This window comes from Carassius auratus, chromosome 4 (genome assembly GCF_003368295.1).
Source record: "Carassius auratus strain Wakin chromosome 4, ASM336829v1, whole genome shotgun sequence".
Classification (NCBI taxonomy): Eukaryota; Metazoa; Chordata; class Actinopteri; order Cypriniformes; family Cyprinidae; genus Carassius; species Carassius auratus.
Genome location: NC_039246.1, coordinates 19,728,868 through 19,742,998, shown reverse-complemented (window position 1 = coordinate 19,742,998; position 14,131 = coordinate 19,728,868). Strand labels below are relative to the sequence as shown.

The 14,131-nt window shown below is 34.6% G+C and overlaps 1 protein-coding gene across 10 annotated transcripts in view; it reads left to right on the top strand.

Annotated features, from left to right (window-relative positions):
- The window catches only part of LOC113061885 (membrane-associated guanylate kinase, WW and PDZ domain-containing protein 2-like), a 190,268-nt gene that overhangs the window by 54,755 nt on the left and 121,382 nt on the right, over positions 1–14,131 (top strand). For all 10 annotated transcript variants that reach the window (XM_026231406.1, XM_026231399.1, XM_026231392.1 and 7 more), the window contains exon 2: positions 4,091–4,207. In XM_026231406.1, coding sequence (XP_026087191.1) covers positions 4,091–4,207 — 117 coding nt within the window. The remainder of the gene's footprint in view (positions 1–4,090; positions 4,208–14,131) is intronic.

The following is a 14,131-nucleotide window of genomic DNA, read 5'->3' as shown; positions in this document are numbered from 1 at the left end:
AAGTATGACGTATTTTTCAGCACTGTGCTCATGCTTTTTGATGACATATGACTTTGCGCCGGTGATGTCTTGCATTTCAGCCAGACTGTGTGTGCTTCAAATATTGGAATAGTTCACCCAAAAAAGGACATTTGAGGTTTAAAAGGAAAGATTTCGAGATATGTTCATGCTGCCCTTTTCCATACAATGAAAGTGGATGGGGCTGGAGATTTTCTGCTCTTAAAAGGTTATAAAAAACAAAAGCCGTAAAAGTAGTATGTATGAGTTGTATGTCTTATAAAAGTCATATGATAGCTTTGTGTAAGAAACAGATTGAAATGTAAGATATTTTTACTTGAAAATCTTGTTTGATAGCCGTGGTTAATTTTCACATGGATGGGGACTGGGATTGTCATTGAAAGTGAATAGGGACAAAATTAAATAAAAAATAAATGATATATTAAAGGGTTAGTTCACCCAAAAGGAAAATTATGTCATTAATAATTCACCCTCATTTCGTTTCCAAACCCGTGAGACATCCGTTCATCTTCAGAACACAGTTTAAGATATTTTAGATTTAGTCCAAGAGCTTTCTGTCCCTCCATTAAAAGTGTGTGTATGGTATAATGTCCATGTCCAGAAAGGTAATAAAAAACATCTTCAAAGTAGTCCATGTGACATCAGAGGGTCAGTTAGAATTTGTTGAAAAATAACAAAAATTACGACTTTATTCAGCATTTTCTTCTCTTCTGGTCTGTTGTGAGCACGTTCACTGCAGTGTAGTGATATCCGGTTCGCAAACGAATCACTCCATGAAACCGGATCTTCTTGAACCAGTTCCCCAAACGAACTGAATCGTTTGAAATGGTTCGAGGCTCCAATAAGCATTAATCCACAAATGACTTAAGCTGTTAACTTGTTTAATGTGGCTGACACTCCCTCTGACTTCAAACTAAAGCTGAAACAACTAATCGATTTAATCGATTAAAATCGATTATTAAAATAGTTGGCAACTAATTTAGTCATCGATTAGTTGCTAAATAACTTTTATTTGCCGTAAGTGGCTAATTTTGTGCATATTTTAAATCTGCGGTGACCAAAGTGTGGCAGTAATGAGCCACCAGAGGTTTTACTCAGCCAGTACAGCAGGAGAAGTAGCGAATAGCCAATAGCTGGCCTCGTTTTATGTCACGTGCTTCCCAAACAGCTCTCTGCAACATTCAGCGAGATGGTAGAGACAGATGGAAGTGGAGTAAGCTCGAGAAAGAAAAAAGCGGAAGATAAAACTAATCGAACGAAGTCATCCAAAGTGTGGGAGTACTTTACTTTGAGCCTTCAAAAAAAAAAAAAGAGTAACCTCTAAACTTTGCACTACTGAGCTGACTTTTATATGTTCAGATTCTCCAGTACAATGTTGTTCGCAAGTGTTTAGATGTTTAGTCGTAAAAGCTGATTACATTGCTTTTTAACAGTTAACATTTAAAGCTTTACAAACATGTTCTGTGATCAGTTTTTCATTTACCAGTTCATAATTCAGTCTTGCAGCCTAATTATGACTGAATGAGAGAGGTAAATGTTTAAGTATTCACTGCTCTTTTTCATACAGCAAGTTTTTTGTGTGTCCAATTTTTTTTTCATATTTTTTCAATACTTTTTTTCTGATGGATTTTACTTTAAGAAATGTGAGTTCCATTCAGGTTTCATGCCATTGGCACTTTATTCGAATGATTGTTTACAATTTCACAGCATAAGCTATGAAGCTGTTTCCCAGGTATAAGTTGTGTTTTCAGGAAAAAAATAATAATAAAATGCAATGTACTGCAATTTTATTCTGTTTTATTCTTATTCTTAGTGAAAATATGTTCTGAAAGATTCCTTAATAAGCTTTGTTCGGGATGTTAAACTACTTTAGGAGCCCTAAGGACTGCCATGGTGAAAACATTATTTGAAATCTCCTTGTGAAATTTGCTAGAGTACGTATGGGTCAGTGTTTTGATTGCAGAAGAGATCGACAAAGGATTACTAATACATAATAAAACAACTCCAGGTATATTTTTGATGAGGATATGACAATGCAAAATGGTTAAAATCTCTAAAAAGTCTGTTGAATGATAAAGACCCTTTATTAATAAGTTACTTGGGGAAAAATGGGCAAAACTAAAATATAAGTACATAAAGCAATTAATCGTAAAAATAATCGACAGATTAATCGATTATCAAAATAATCGTTAGTTGCAGCCCTAGTTCAAACAAACCAAAATCCCGGAGTAATTCATTTACTCAAACAGTACACTGACTTAACTGCTGTGAAGAGAGAACTGAAGATGAACACCGAGCCGAGGCAGATAACGAACGAAAGATTGACTTGTTCTCGAGTCAAGATCCGCGTGCATTGGTTTTCGGATCACCGGTAGTGATGGGAAGTTTGGTTCTTTTCCGCGAACCGGTTCTTTTTGGACAGTTCAATTCAATAAACTGGTTGAAGAAAACGGTTCACCGGTTCTTTTGCGCTCGATGTAATGGCATCATTGGCGATGATTGCCCTTAAATCATCCTTTGGTTTACCAGCGCTCATAACATTAGCACAGAATCAGTTCAGAATCGATCACCAAAAGAATCAGTTAGTTTCAGACGCTGCTTCACGATTCAGTCTGCTTCACACTGAATTTCACATGCGCAGTATCATCAGCTCCTCGGTTCTCGAATCGGAGGCGTCTGACAGAAATGGTTCTTGACTCGAGAATGAGTCAATCGTTTGTTGTTATCTGGCTTGGCTCGGTGTTTATCTTCAGTTCTCTCTTGACATGAGTTCAGTCAGTGTATTGTTTGAGTAAATGAATTACTCCGGGATATTGGTTTGTTTGAACTCAGAGGGAGTGTCAGCCACATTAAAAAAGTTAACAGTTTAAGTCATTTGTGGATTAATGCGTATTAGACATGCAAACCGTTTCAAACGATTCAGTTCGATTTGGTGAACTGGTTAAAAAAGATCCGGTTACATCAAATGATTCATTCGCGAACCGAATATCACAAACTGCTTTGTTTTGAACTGTCTTACAACAGACCCGGAAGAGAAGACAATGCTGAATAAAGTCGTAGTTTTTGCTATTTTTTTATTTTTATATTTTTATGCTTCAAAGAATCCTAACTGACCCTCTGATGTCACATGGACTACTTTGATGATGTTTTTCTTACCTTTCTGGACATGGACAGTATACCGTACACAGAGTTTCAATGGAGGGTCTGAGAGCTCTCAGACTAAATCTAAAATATCTTAAACTGTGTCCCGAAGATGAACGGAGGTCTTATGGGTATGGAACGACATGAGGGTGAGTCATTAATGACATAATTTTTCAATGAACTAACCCTTTAATATTTTTATAAGTGATTTGTACACAATATGTACACAAATGATTACATTTACATTACATTTACATTTATTCATTTAGCAGACGCTTTTATCCAAAGCGACTTACAGATGAAGACAGTGGAAGCAATCAAAAACAACAAAAAGAGCAATGATATATAAGTGTTATAACAAGTCTCAGTTAAGATTATTAATTAATATGCTAAAGATTTACAAATCTCTCTAAGTTATCTTAAAAGATAGCATCAATAAATGATCAAACAGATCCTTAGTAAATGGTTAATAGTTACTAGGACAATAGTAACTCAGAAATCATTTCTGTGTACTAGGAAAAATATGAAGGTGTTTGTGTATGAGCAGTGTTGTGTGCTTATATCGATGAGAAGCAAGCTAAACAGGAAGGAAGGAGCCTCTAAGGAGCTTGAAAAAGCTTTTTGACCACAGAACAAAGTGGAAACTATCACAGACATATTCTCGCAGCTCTTCAGGCGATCGCTTTGAGGTCAGGTTTTTCTTTGAGTGACTAAATCTTGGTTTGCTGCAGTATTGTCAGGCCTTGTCCTTAGAATGGCTCCACACACTTTCACGTAACGTTTCACGAGTCTTTTATTACCACTGAAAAACTGCACACAAAGGCGTTTCTTCACAGAGTTTATTGTAAATGGGAAGTAAACGCCAAGGAGCCTGTTATCAGATGAGATTGTATCGCGGAGGGTCATCTAAACGTCTGTATGTGTGTTACAGGAGGTGTTGTGGATAAAGATCTCAGGCGATATCTCAACCTGCGTTTCCAGAAGGGCTCTTTGGACCATGAGCTCCAACAAATAATTCGGGACAACCTTTATCTCCGTACAGTACCCTGTGAGTAACTCTTTACCCTGATTTCCTTAACCTTTGACACTGCTGCCCTCACTGACTTGTTCCTCTATGCCAGGCCACTGACTTTTTATTGATTAAGTCCTGGCTGATGTTGCTCGATCACTGCAACAGGGCAGTGACACTTGATTCTATAAATATGAAATTGTTTCAAACCCTGCACCTATGCTAGGGTGGTTGAGAAAGCATTGGTATGGTGTTGGTTGCATGGCTGTTTGCTTTCTAGCAGTGTTAAGGTGCGGTCACCTAAGGGAATATGCTAATTTTGCAGTGCAAAAAAAAAAAAAGGTAACCATGTATAAATACACTGCTGACTTTTAAATCAAGCAACATTCTGTTGGTCAACACTGCAAATTTTGAAGAGGCCAACTTAAAGCAGTTTTTGGAAATAATTAAACCTTATGCAAAATTCCTGATCATGGGGATTCATATTAAAATGATTTGATTTTGTATGTGAAAATTTTACATTCAGTGGTGGAAATTTTCCATTTAAAGGACATTTTCGCCCCTTCTACCCTAAAAAATGTGTTTTATGATTTATGTCTAGTATTTTGTTGCAGTGAATAATAACCCTTTCCATGAATGTATGGTTTGTAAGGATAGGACAATATTTGCTCGAGACAATGATATTTGAAAATCTGGAATCTGAGGGTGGCAAATCAAAATATTGAGAAAATCTTCCTTTAAGTTGTCCAAATGAAGTCCGTGGCAATTCATATTGCTAATCAAAAACCAAGTTTTGTTATATTTTTGGTAGGAAATTTACAAAATATCTTCAAGGAATGGAACATGACTTCAACTTAGTATCCTAATGATCTTTTGGCATAAAAGAAAAAAAATTAATTTTGACCCATACAATGTAATGTTGGCTATTGATACAAATAAACCCTTGTGACTGGTTTTGTGGTCCAGGGTCTCTCTCACACACACACACACACACACACACATATTAATGTGCATATTAATCAATTGGCATGATGGTGTCGATGTTTAAATCATTTAAAATGAGAATGTAAGTGTGCTCACCCCATTTTTGTTTGTAATAATTTTTTTTATTAGATTTCATATCGCAATATATATCGCAGAAAAATTTAATATCGAAATGTAATTTTTTTCCAATATCGTGCAGCCTTTAGGTATGAGGCAGGATTAAAGGATCTTAAATATGGTCATTCAGAATAATGCATTGATATGTGCTTTATAAGTAAAAGTCAGTATGCTAGTAATATGCATGCTAATAAAAATCTACAGTAGTTAATAGTGAGAATAGGTCCTTAAAGTGAAGTGTTACAATTTATTTTTGCATTGACTTTTAGCTTTTTTCAGCCATTTTTTTAACCAAACCAAACCTTAGTATTTAGTAACATATGGAAGTGTATCAAACAAAAAGTCTAGTTTGACTGCCCAGTTGTGGTTAAAAATTCCCTCAAAAAGATACCACTTTGCTAGCCTTTACAATCGCAAGTCTTTATGAAGTGATGTCTGTAGCTGTATAGGCTACTGAGAGTTGTAGTCCAAAACCAAAGAGGTGTTTTGAAGCATTTGAAGATATCATACATGGTATGCTCTGTCTTTGGACTGCACTGATGCTTGAAAGGATTTCCGTGAGGCTTTTGCTCAAGTGAAGCCCTTGTGTTATGTGTGAGAGCGAGCTAGTGAGTGAAAGAGAGAGAGAGAGAGTGATTACTGTCCAGCTGAGAGACTGAGCTGTGATTCCATTAGACCAGAGAGCCACACGTGAGATCCGTACCCGAGAGAAAGAGAGAGGTTTGGAGAATACAGATGAGAAACAGAGGGATGGACTAACAGAGATTAGGAAAAAAAATGAGAATGAAGTGTGAGGACCCTAGATAAAACGCCTCAAATGTCAGATTCACTGAACACTTGCAAGAGGAAAAAGAAACAAGGCAACTGATAGCTTGAAATAAGAAGATCGAGCAAAATTGAGGTAGAGAGATAGAAAGACTGCATAGTATGAAAACCCATTCATACAAATGTAATTGTATGGGACTGCTCTATTCCAAAATCTAGTGAGCTGTCTACATAGAAAAAATGTAAGAGCATCAAATATGCAGTCCTTACAAGCATGATGTTGCTTTCTAAGAAACTTTGTTTTGGGTAGACATTGTCATTTGGCTAGTCAGAGTCATTGGTTTGTACTCTGTGTTAGTGTGTTATTAATTGTTATGTGTATTGTTAGATACAATGTACAATTTAATGACAGCTAATAAGAGGTACACAACATGCCTTATGGAAATTAACCATGGTTTTATTATAGTAAAAATGTAGAAACCATTTGTATAACCACAGTTTTACCACAAATATCATGGTTAAACTAGGGTTAGTGTAGCAAAAACATGGTTAACTTGTGGCTACCATGGTTTAACTATAGTAACCATTTAATTTTTGTAAGGGATGTTTATATCATTTAATTTCACAAAAAAAAAAAATTGATAGAAAATGTGATTTTTTTAGGTATAGTTAATATACCATTGGATGTTAATAATTGTCATGTGGTTAGCACAGCGATATTGCTAATGGCACACTTTATTAAATTAATTATGAGTATGCTTGTTTGATTCATACAAAGAGTGCTATTTTGTCTTCCACATTTTAGTAATTACAGAATACCCAAATACAGACTAATAATCCATCTATTTACTCTTATATTGTCAGGTTATTTTCTTAGCACAGTGCTAATGAAATCATTTGTTTAATAAGAGTGAGGAAGCGCTATTTTGTGTTGCTCATACCAATAATCTCAAAATAACCAAATATCAGCCAGAAATGTTTTAGTGTTACTATTTGATTCTCATGTTGCTAGTTTAGCAACATGCTAAAGTCACATTCTGTTGGATTAAAGTTTAGGTATTAGATTAGCACCATGCTAATGGAATCAATTGTTTGATAAACCTGAGAAGCACTGTTTTGTCTGCTACATGCTAATAATCACAAATGCCCAAATTAAGACATATTATTTGATCTGTTATCTTAGATTAGCACCATGCTAACTTCACACTGGAATCAGTTGTTTAAACGTGAGGAGCTCTATTTTGTGTGGCACAAAATTTCTAAATGCCCAAATAATGCACGTTTTTTGTTGTGTCACTACTTTTTTTTTTTTTTCATTTGTTAGCTTAGCAATATGCTAATGTTACATTGGATTTAACTGTGAGGTTAGGTGTTTGATTCACCCAATTAGCACTATTTGTCATATCTGCTAGTCTGGTATATTCACTTTTTCTTTTGCAATTTAGCAAAATGCTATTGTCAAACTATTTTAGAATGTACTTCATCTCTTTTTATTCTTTTTGAGTTGTTAGATGTAGATTGTTCCAAATCAGTCACTTATAAGGTAAATGATAAGAAACTGCACACTTACATTTTCTCATGGGATCAGGTTATCAATTTTGATTTGGATCTTGCCTTTAAATGCAGCTGCCAATGCTAGCGGTACACAGCCAGGAAGCTCACTATATTTTGGAGTTTACTTTTCACTGAATATTATTACTGCGGAATTGAGTTTGTGTTTAAGAGGGGAAAAAAGAAAGAAAGTCACTCCAGAGGAAGGTGAGGATGTGTCCCCGTTGCCGTCACGTTATCAGTCACGTGATTGGCTGCTTGCTGAGTAATGACAGTAATGCTCATAATCACAGAACTGTCTCATGAATTATGCAGCAGATGTATTACAGCTTAGGGTGCCATGACAGGGTACGCCTGCCACACACACAGGGGAGAAACAGGGTGACATTAGAAGTTGTTAGTGCTGACATTGAACCTCTCCAGAACTGAGACGTGAGACACTATTATAAAAGAAGGACGCAGTGTCCCCTAATATCTAAGAAGAGTCCCAGAGATGTCCATGCTGACCACTGCGCACATTGTCATTAATCTGACAATTAATTAAATTAGTCTAAAAATGAAACTTTTGATGTTTACTCACCCTCATGTTGTTCCAAAACCCAAATTCTTTTGGAGAAAACAAAAGCAGATGTTTTGAATAATGTTCATGCTGCTCTTTTCCATACAATGGATGCATATAGTGACCAGGAACCAAAAAGGACAAGTTCCAAAAAAAAAAAAAAAAATGATATAAACGATGACAGTCTTTTCATTTTGGGAAATATTGGTGAATTATTTTTAAGGGTGGGTTTGTCAGTGACAGGCTCTCACTGAGTAGTCTGTAAATCCAGTATGTTTGAGGGAATATTTGAAGTCTCATAACAAGACTGAAGCAGGTCTCATTTTCACTTCAGAACACAGAAATGTGGATCAGGCTTTTTTCCAAAGCGCCTGCCACGGCGAACTGTCTGACACATTTTTAGAGCAAAATCATATACCTGAAAAATTGAACAAGCTTGAATTGCCAGTTGAAGGGACCCAGAGTTCTCATAACTCCCTCGTTACGGCAAGACTCGAACGTGAAAGTTTCTGCCCTCAAATCCAAAGAGGCAAGAGGCTCTGATTTGATTTTAAACAACATGCTGGACCACACAAGCCTGAAATCTCATTTTCAGAACTCCTGAATTGAATCTTTGATGTCTGAAGGAGCGGTTTCATCATACCAGTTATCAAAAATGGATATAAGATTCAACTACATTATATATCTTCTGAGGCTTTGCCTTCACATTCTTGGAGAGATTAATCTTTGCGTTATTAAAGTCAAGATTGTTGCGATGAATTAATTCCCTAGATGATCTGTTTGAATTGGATTTCATTATATTTGTCATGGATATGGAGGATCCAATTTTTTTCAAGTCAACATAAAATCTAAATTGACCCTAGTAACTTTAATACACATTCCTGGTCTTATAGTGCACAGTTCATCAGAAATTAATAACTTGCTTCTCTTCTAAAATGACTTTTTCAACTGTTGGTTAATGTTGCACACACTGCTTCACAGGAAAAATCATATTCAGTTCAGTTCATGTGTTTATGTGTATAGCACTTTTCACGATACAAATCGTTTTAATACAAAGCAACTTTACAGAAAATTAAGTTTCTACTATATATTTATCTTATGGGTTTTCTTAAGTATCTTAAGTATTTTTTACATTTTATTTTTTACTACTGATATCTAAACATCCTTAAAACATTTATTTAATGCTTGTTTTTGGAGAAGTTAACCTGTTAAATGTCACCCCGTCCCGTATACGGGACACCTATGTTGACTATACTATATTACAATCAAATTTAATCTATCGTTGGAAAGGTCTAAGACTCCCAAATATGTATTATACCAATATTTTTTGTTAAAAATTATGTAGGAAAAGTAATAGATCAATTTATGACAAGAGTGCACCCTCAGAAATCTACATTACAAAAGAAGCTTTGACCTTTGTTTAAAAAAAAGACTTCCTCGTTGCCTTTTTCTCTATCACATTTTAGAAATCATCAGAAGTTATATATCACTTGAAAACATAAAATCTCAAAATTCATCCTTCAAAACCCATTTTAAAATCAGACATTGCATTACCATGTAAATGGCACATCAAAATCATGTTACAAAATGTTTTCAGTCATGAAATATAAAAATTTAGGTTTGTATCATGCACATTCAAGTCTATCTTCAAAAACGTGAGTGACAGTTATCAGGTTAAGTTTGTTATGCTTGCATCATTAGCAATATTCTTGTCAGATGGGTAAATCTAAACAACTCTATAAACTTACTAAGGTTTATGAATAAAACAAACATAAACTGTATGCGATGGTGTGAGAAAAATAACATTTATTCAAAATATGTTCTCTGAAAATCTGTTTTTGAACATTAAAAGCCTTTGGTCCCCATTCACTTTCATTATATGGTAAAGAGCAGCTCAAACATTCCGCAAAGTTTCTCTTTTTTTGTTCTACGGAAGAAAGAGAGCTGTTTTTGAAAGAAGGCTTATATGTTTACAAAGGCTGCATTTATTTGAATAAAAATACAGTAATATAGTGATATTGTGAAATATTATTACAGTTCAAAATAACAGTTTTTCTATTTTTTCTATTTTATTCCGGTTATTACAAAACAGAATTTTCGGCATCATTACTCCAGTCTTCAGTGTTGCATGCTCTTTCATGCTGATATGGTGCTAAAGAAACATTTCTCATTATCACCAGATAAAATAGTTGTTCTGATTAATTATGGTAGAAAGGTTTCAAGCTTCTTTGACAAAAATAAAGTAAAAAAAAAAAAAAAAACAGCATTTATGTGTATTATGTACAATTTTGTCACATAAATGACTTAAGTTTTACTTTTTTAATGCATCCTTGTTAGATAAAAGTCTTAATTTCTTTTTAAAAAATCAAGCAATCAAGCAATCATACTGACTCCAAACTATTAAACATTAAACAACTCTCTCTCTCTCTCTCTCTCTCTCTCTCTCTCTCTCTCTCTCTCTCTCTCTCTCTCTCTCTCTCTCTCTCTCTCTTTATATATATATATATATATATATATATATATATATATTGGTTATAGTCTCTCTAGTAGGCGTTTGATGGCCCAATTATTTTGATTTCTATCTGTATGTCAGTCTCTCTTCCCTTTTCACTCTTTCTAGTTCTGTCTGAACTCTTTTGGTATGTCTTTCTGTTTCCGTCTCTGTCTCGGTTGTGGTACTTAAGCGCCATGATGAGGGCTTTGACTAGGTTTCCATGGTGACTGTCGTCTCCCACCCCCCGCAGTCTGCGTCAGGCCAGTGACGTCTAGTCCCCCCTCCACCTCATTCCTTCATCCAGTCCTCCATCCTTGATATGAATGAATACACAGGAAGCCAGGAAATGGGGCTGCTGTTGTAGAGCTCTTACGAAACAAGGTTATAATTGGCCAGGTTGCACGTGCATTGTGTGCTTTGATTGGAGGACGGGACTCTGCTGAGAGCTTCTGGCATGAGAGGAAGAAGCGTTTGACTGCAGACGAGGTCAGTGAGGAACTAGCCAAGGAATAAGACCAGAGACAAGTGTGTGTGTTTGTGTTTAAGTTTGTGGACTCCTAAGGGGTCAGTTGTTTTGTGTTACTGTTGTGGCTCTGATGCCACATGGCTGACATCCAGATAGAGATGCATTAGAGCAGATGCACTCAAACACACTTCAGAGAATGAATCCTTTTTTTTTCAGAGTTATTTATTTTTCTGCACACACATTTGTGGGTGATTCTCATGAAACCTTATACTGTTTATATTTTAACAAAAAAAAAAAACAAAAAAAAAAACAAAGAAGAAGAAGAGGAAGAAGAAAAGAAAAAACAGTATATTGCACAAAGACAATTTTTAGGACTTATTTATATATAATTTGTGCTCTAATGGGAAGAAAATTGCTGGAATTTACATAAGGATTGTTTTTTTTATTATTATTAATTTTCTTTTGAAAACTTTCTTATTTTCTTAATTATTTATTTTAAAATTAATAATATGTAACTCCAGTACACTAATATTTATATAATAATACTAATACTACTACTACTAATAATAATAATAATAATAATAATAATAATATTTTCTTTAAATCATTATCATACATGTTTTGTTCCATCAATTTGTTTTCTTTAAACATACAGCTGGTTTATTGTTATGTTCAAATGTTTATTTATTCTCTTCTGTTTTTGTTTTGTCTGTGTTTTGGTGTGAAATGAGTTCAGTATTATTTATATCCTACTATTAATATTTAGGATTTAGCTGAAATATTTTGAATTTGATTACGTCTTTAATTGATTTTTCCGTAAATTTCTGCCATATGTACATAAACTGAGTCACCACTGATAAGCTACTACTAAATATTATAGAAACATACATTTTCTATAAAGTTGCTTTGCAATGATTTGTATCTTAAAAAGTGTTATACAAATGAAATTGAATTGAATGTAAAAGAAGTGTTTTTGTCATTTTTAATAGTTTTCAAATTTTCTTTTATTATAATTATTATTATTATTATTATTTTATTTAAGTTTTAGTGCTACGCTTATTTTATTTCAGCCAGTTGCAGGTTGCATATATATAAATTCAATTCAATTCAAGTTTATTTGTATAGCGCTTTTTACAATACAAATCATTACTTTATGAGAATTTAACATTACTTTAGAGAAAATTAAGTTTCTACAATATTTAGTAGTAGCTTATAAGTGGGGACTGTCAGTTTGTGCGCAGATGACAGGATTTTTCAGAAAAATTAATACAGGATATAGTCAGACAATGAACATTATTAACAGCAATTATTATGTGATGCAATCACAATCACACTTATATTTCTATATTTTCTTTCAGAAATATTTAAGTGACCAAAGCATTATTCATTTGTATTTATCTGTCTATTTATTTTTTATCGATTTATTCTTTTGTTTGTTTATTTATATGTATTTTTATTATGTATGTTTTAAGGCCCGTTCACGCTAAGAAAGATAACTATAAAGATAACAATATTAGCGTCCACACCATCGAACGATATCATCTGTTTATTCTCAGTGCACGTGCGTTTGTCGCTTTAAATTCTCGAGCTCATTATAGCTGGATGGATTCTGATTGGCTGTCAATGTTTGTATAGTTCATCAGCCGGAAAAAAATCGGTCTGAAAATGATTCCAGCAATACCGTTTCTTTATGCCTTTATTGTTATAGTTGTGGTGTGCACGATTTTCAGAACTATATCTTTATCATTATCTTCATAGTTATCGTGCTTGGTGTGAATGGGCCTTATTTATAAGTCTTTTTATTATGTATTTTTAGTCTTAGTTTACAATAACAACACTGAATTTGATCCGGATACATTTTTACGAGATTATACCTTGTAACCTGTTCATACACGTCAAAAAGTATCTCAGTTTCTTTCCAGTTTAAAGCTCAAGTCTCCTTTCCCTTTTCCAGCTGGACGATCGCGTTTCAATGTCCTGTTCCATTAACGGTCCCTGTGTAGGCTGGTGTAGCCAGAGGACAGATAGTTATTTGTAGCTGTGAAAAAGAGAGATAGTGAAAGGTCTGGAAGGGTGGCAGCATGTCAAATGGTGTTAGAATTAGATCGTACATCTTCCATTTTCTACTGTTGCAACTTACTCTCTAAATACCACTGTCAGTGGACAGTTAGTTGTTGTTTTATGTTTTTCTGTTGAAACAGGATTGTGTTAAAAGTTCATTTTTGATGACATTTAGTATAGCCTCAAAGCTAGCACGCTGGCCAGAACTCTGGTTTCGATTTCACGCGGTTTAGGAATTATCATAGTATTCCTGTCCTAGTCTTCATTACAGATCTTCGAAACGCTCTTTAATGTGTTCATATACATCTCAGCCGCTGTGATAGAGACCCTTTATCTTTTAAAGCTGGTGTTGTGGATGAGGTGAGGCAATCTGTGACATACTCTGACATACTGGCTGGCTTTCTGAAGTCTGCGTGGCACAGCTGCAGTCAGTGTCGAATGCAAAGCACACTCAGTGAGCCAATTATAATCTCCTTATCTCCAGAGTACAACACAAGCCATCCTGGAGTAAACACACACACACACACACAGCCCCAACTTCAGCACAGATCCCCCATGATCCTTTAGAACATGAACCTCAAATAGCCTTTCATAAAGAAAACCTCCAAACAACACATTCCTCCGGTTATGTATCTAGTTTTTTAAATTTATTTTTATTGGATGTCCTTGAATTTGTATTCTTTGCTGTTACTTTCATTCCATATCTTAACAACTTTTGGGGACTGTTTGTTGCAGTCATGTATATGCCTCTTGGATGGTTTATTTTGGAAATTGATTGGAGGCTCATTGTAAAGCTCATTTTATATTGAAATAGGTTTAGATATGCCAGTTTGTCTCAAATGTTTCTCCAAGAACGTATAAATAAAAAGACGATTGTGTGATTACCTTGCATATCAACGGTTAGACCATATAAAATGAACTTGGCTAGTATAGAATTTGGTCTTGCAAGTATTTTAGAAGAAATGT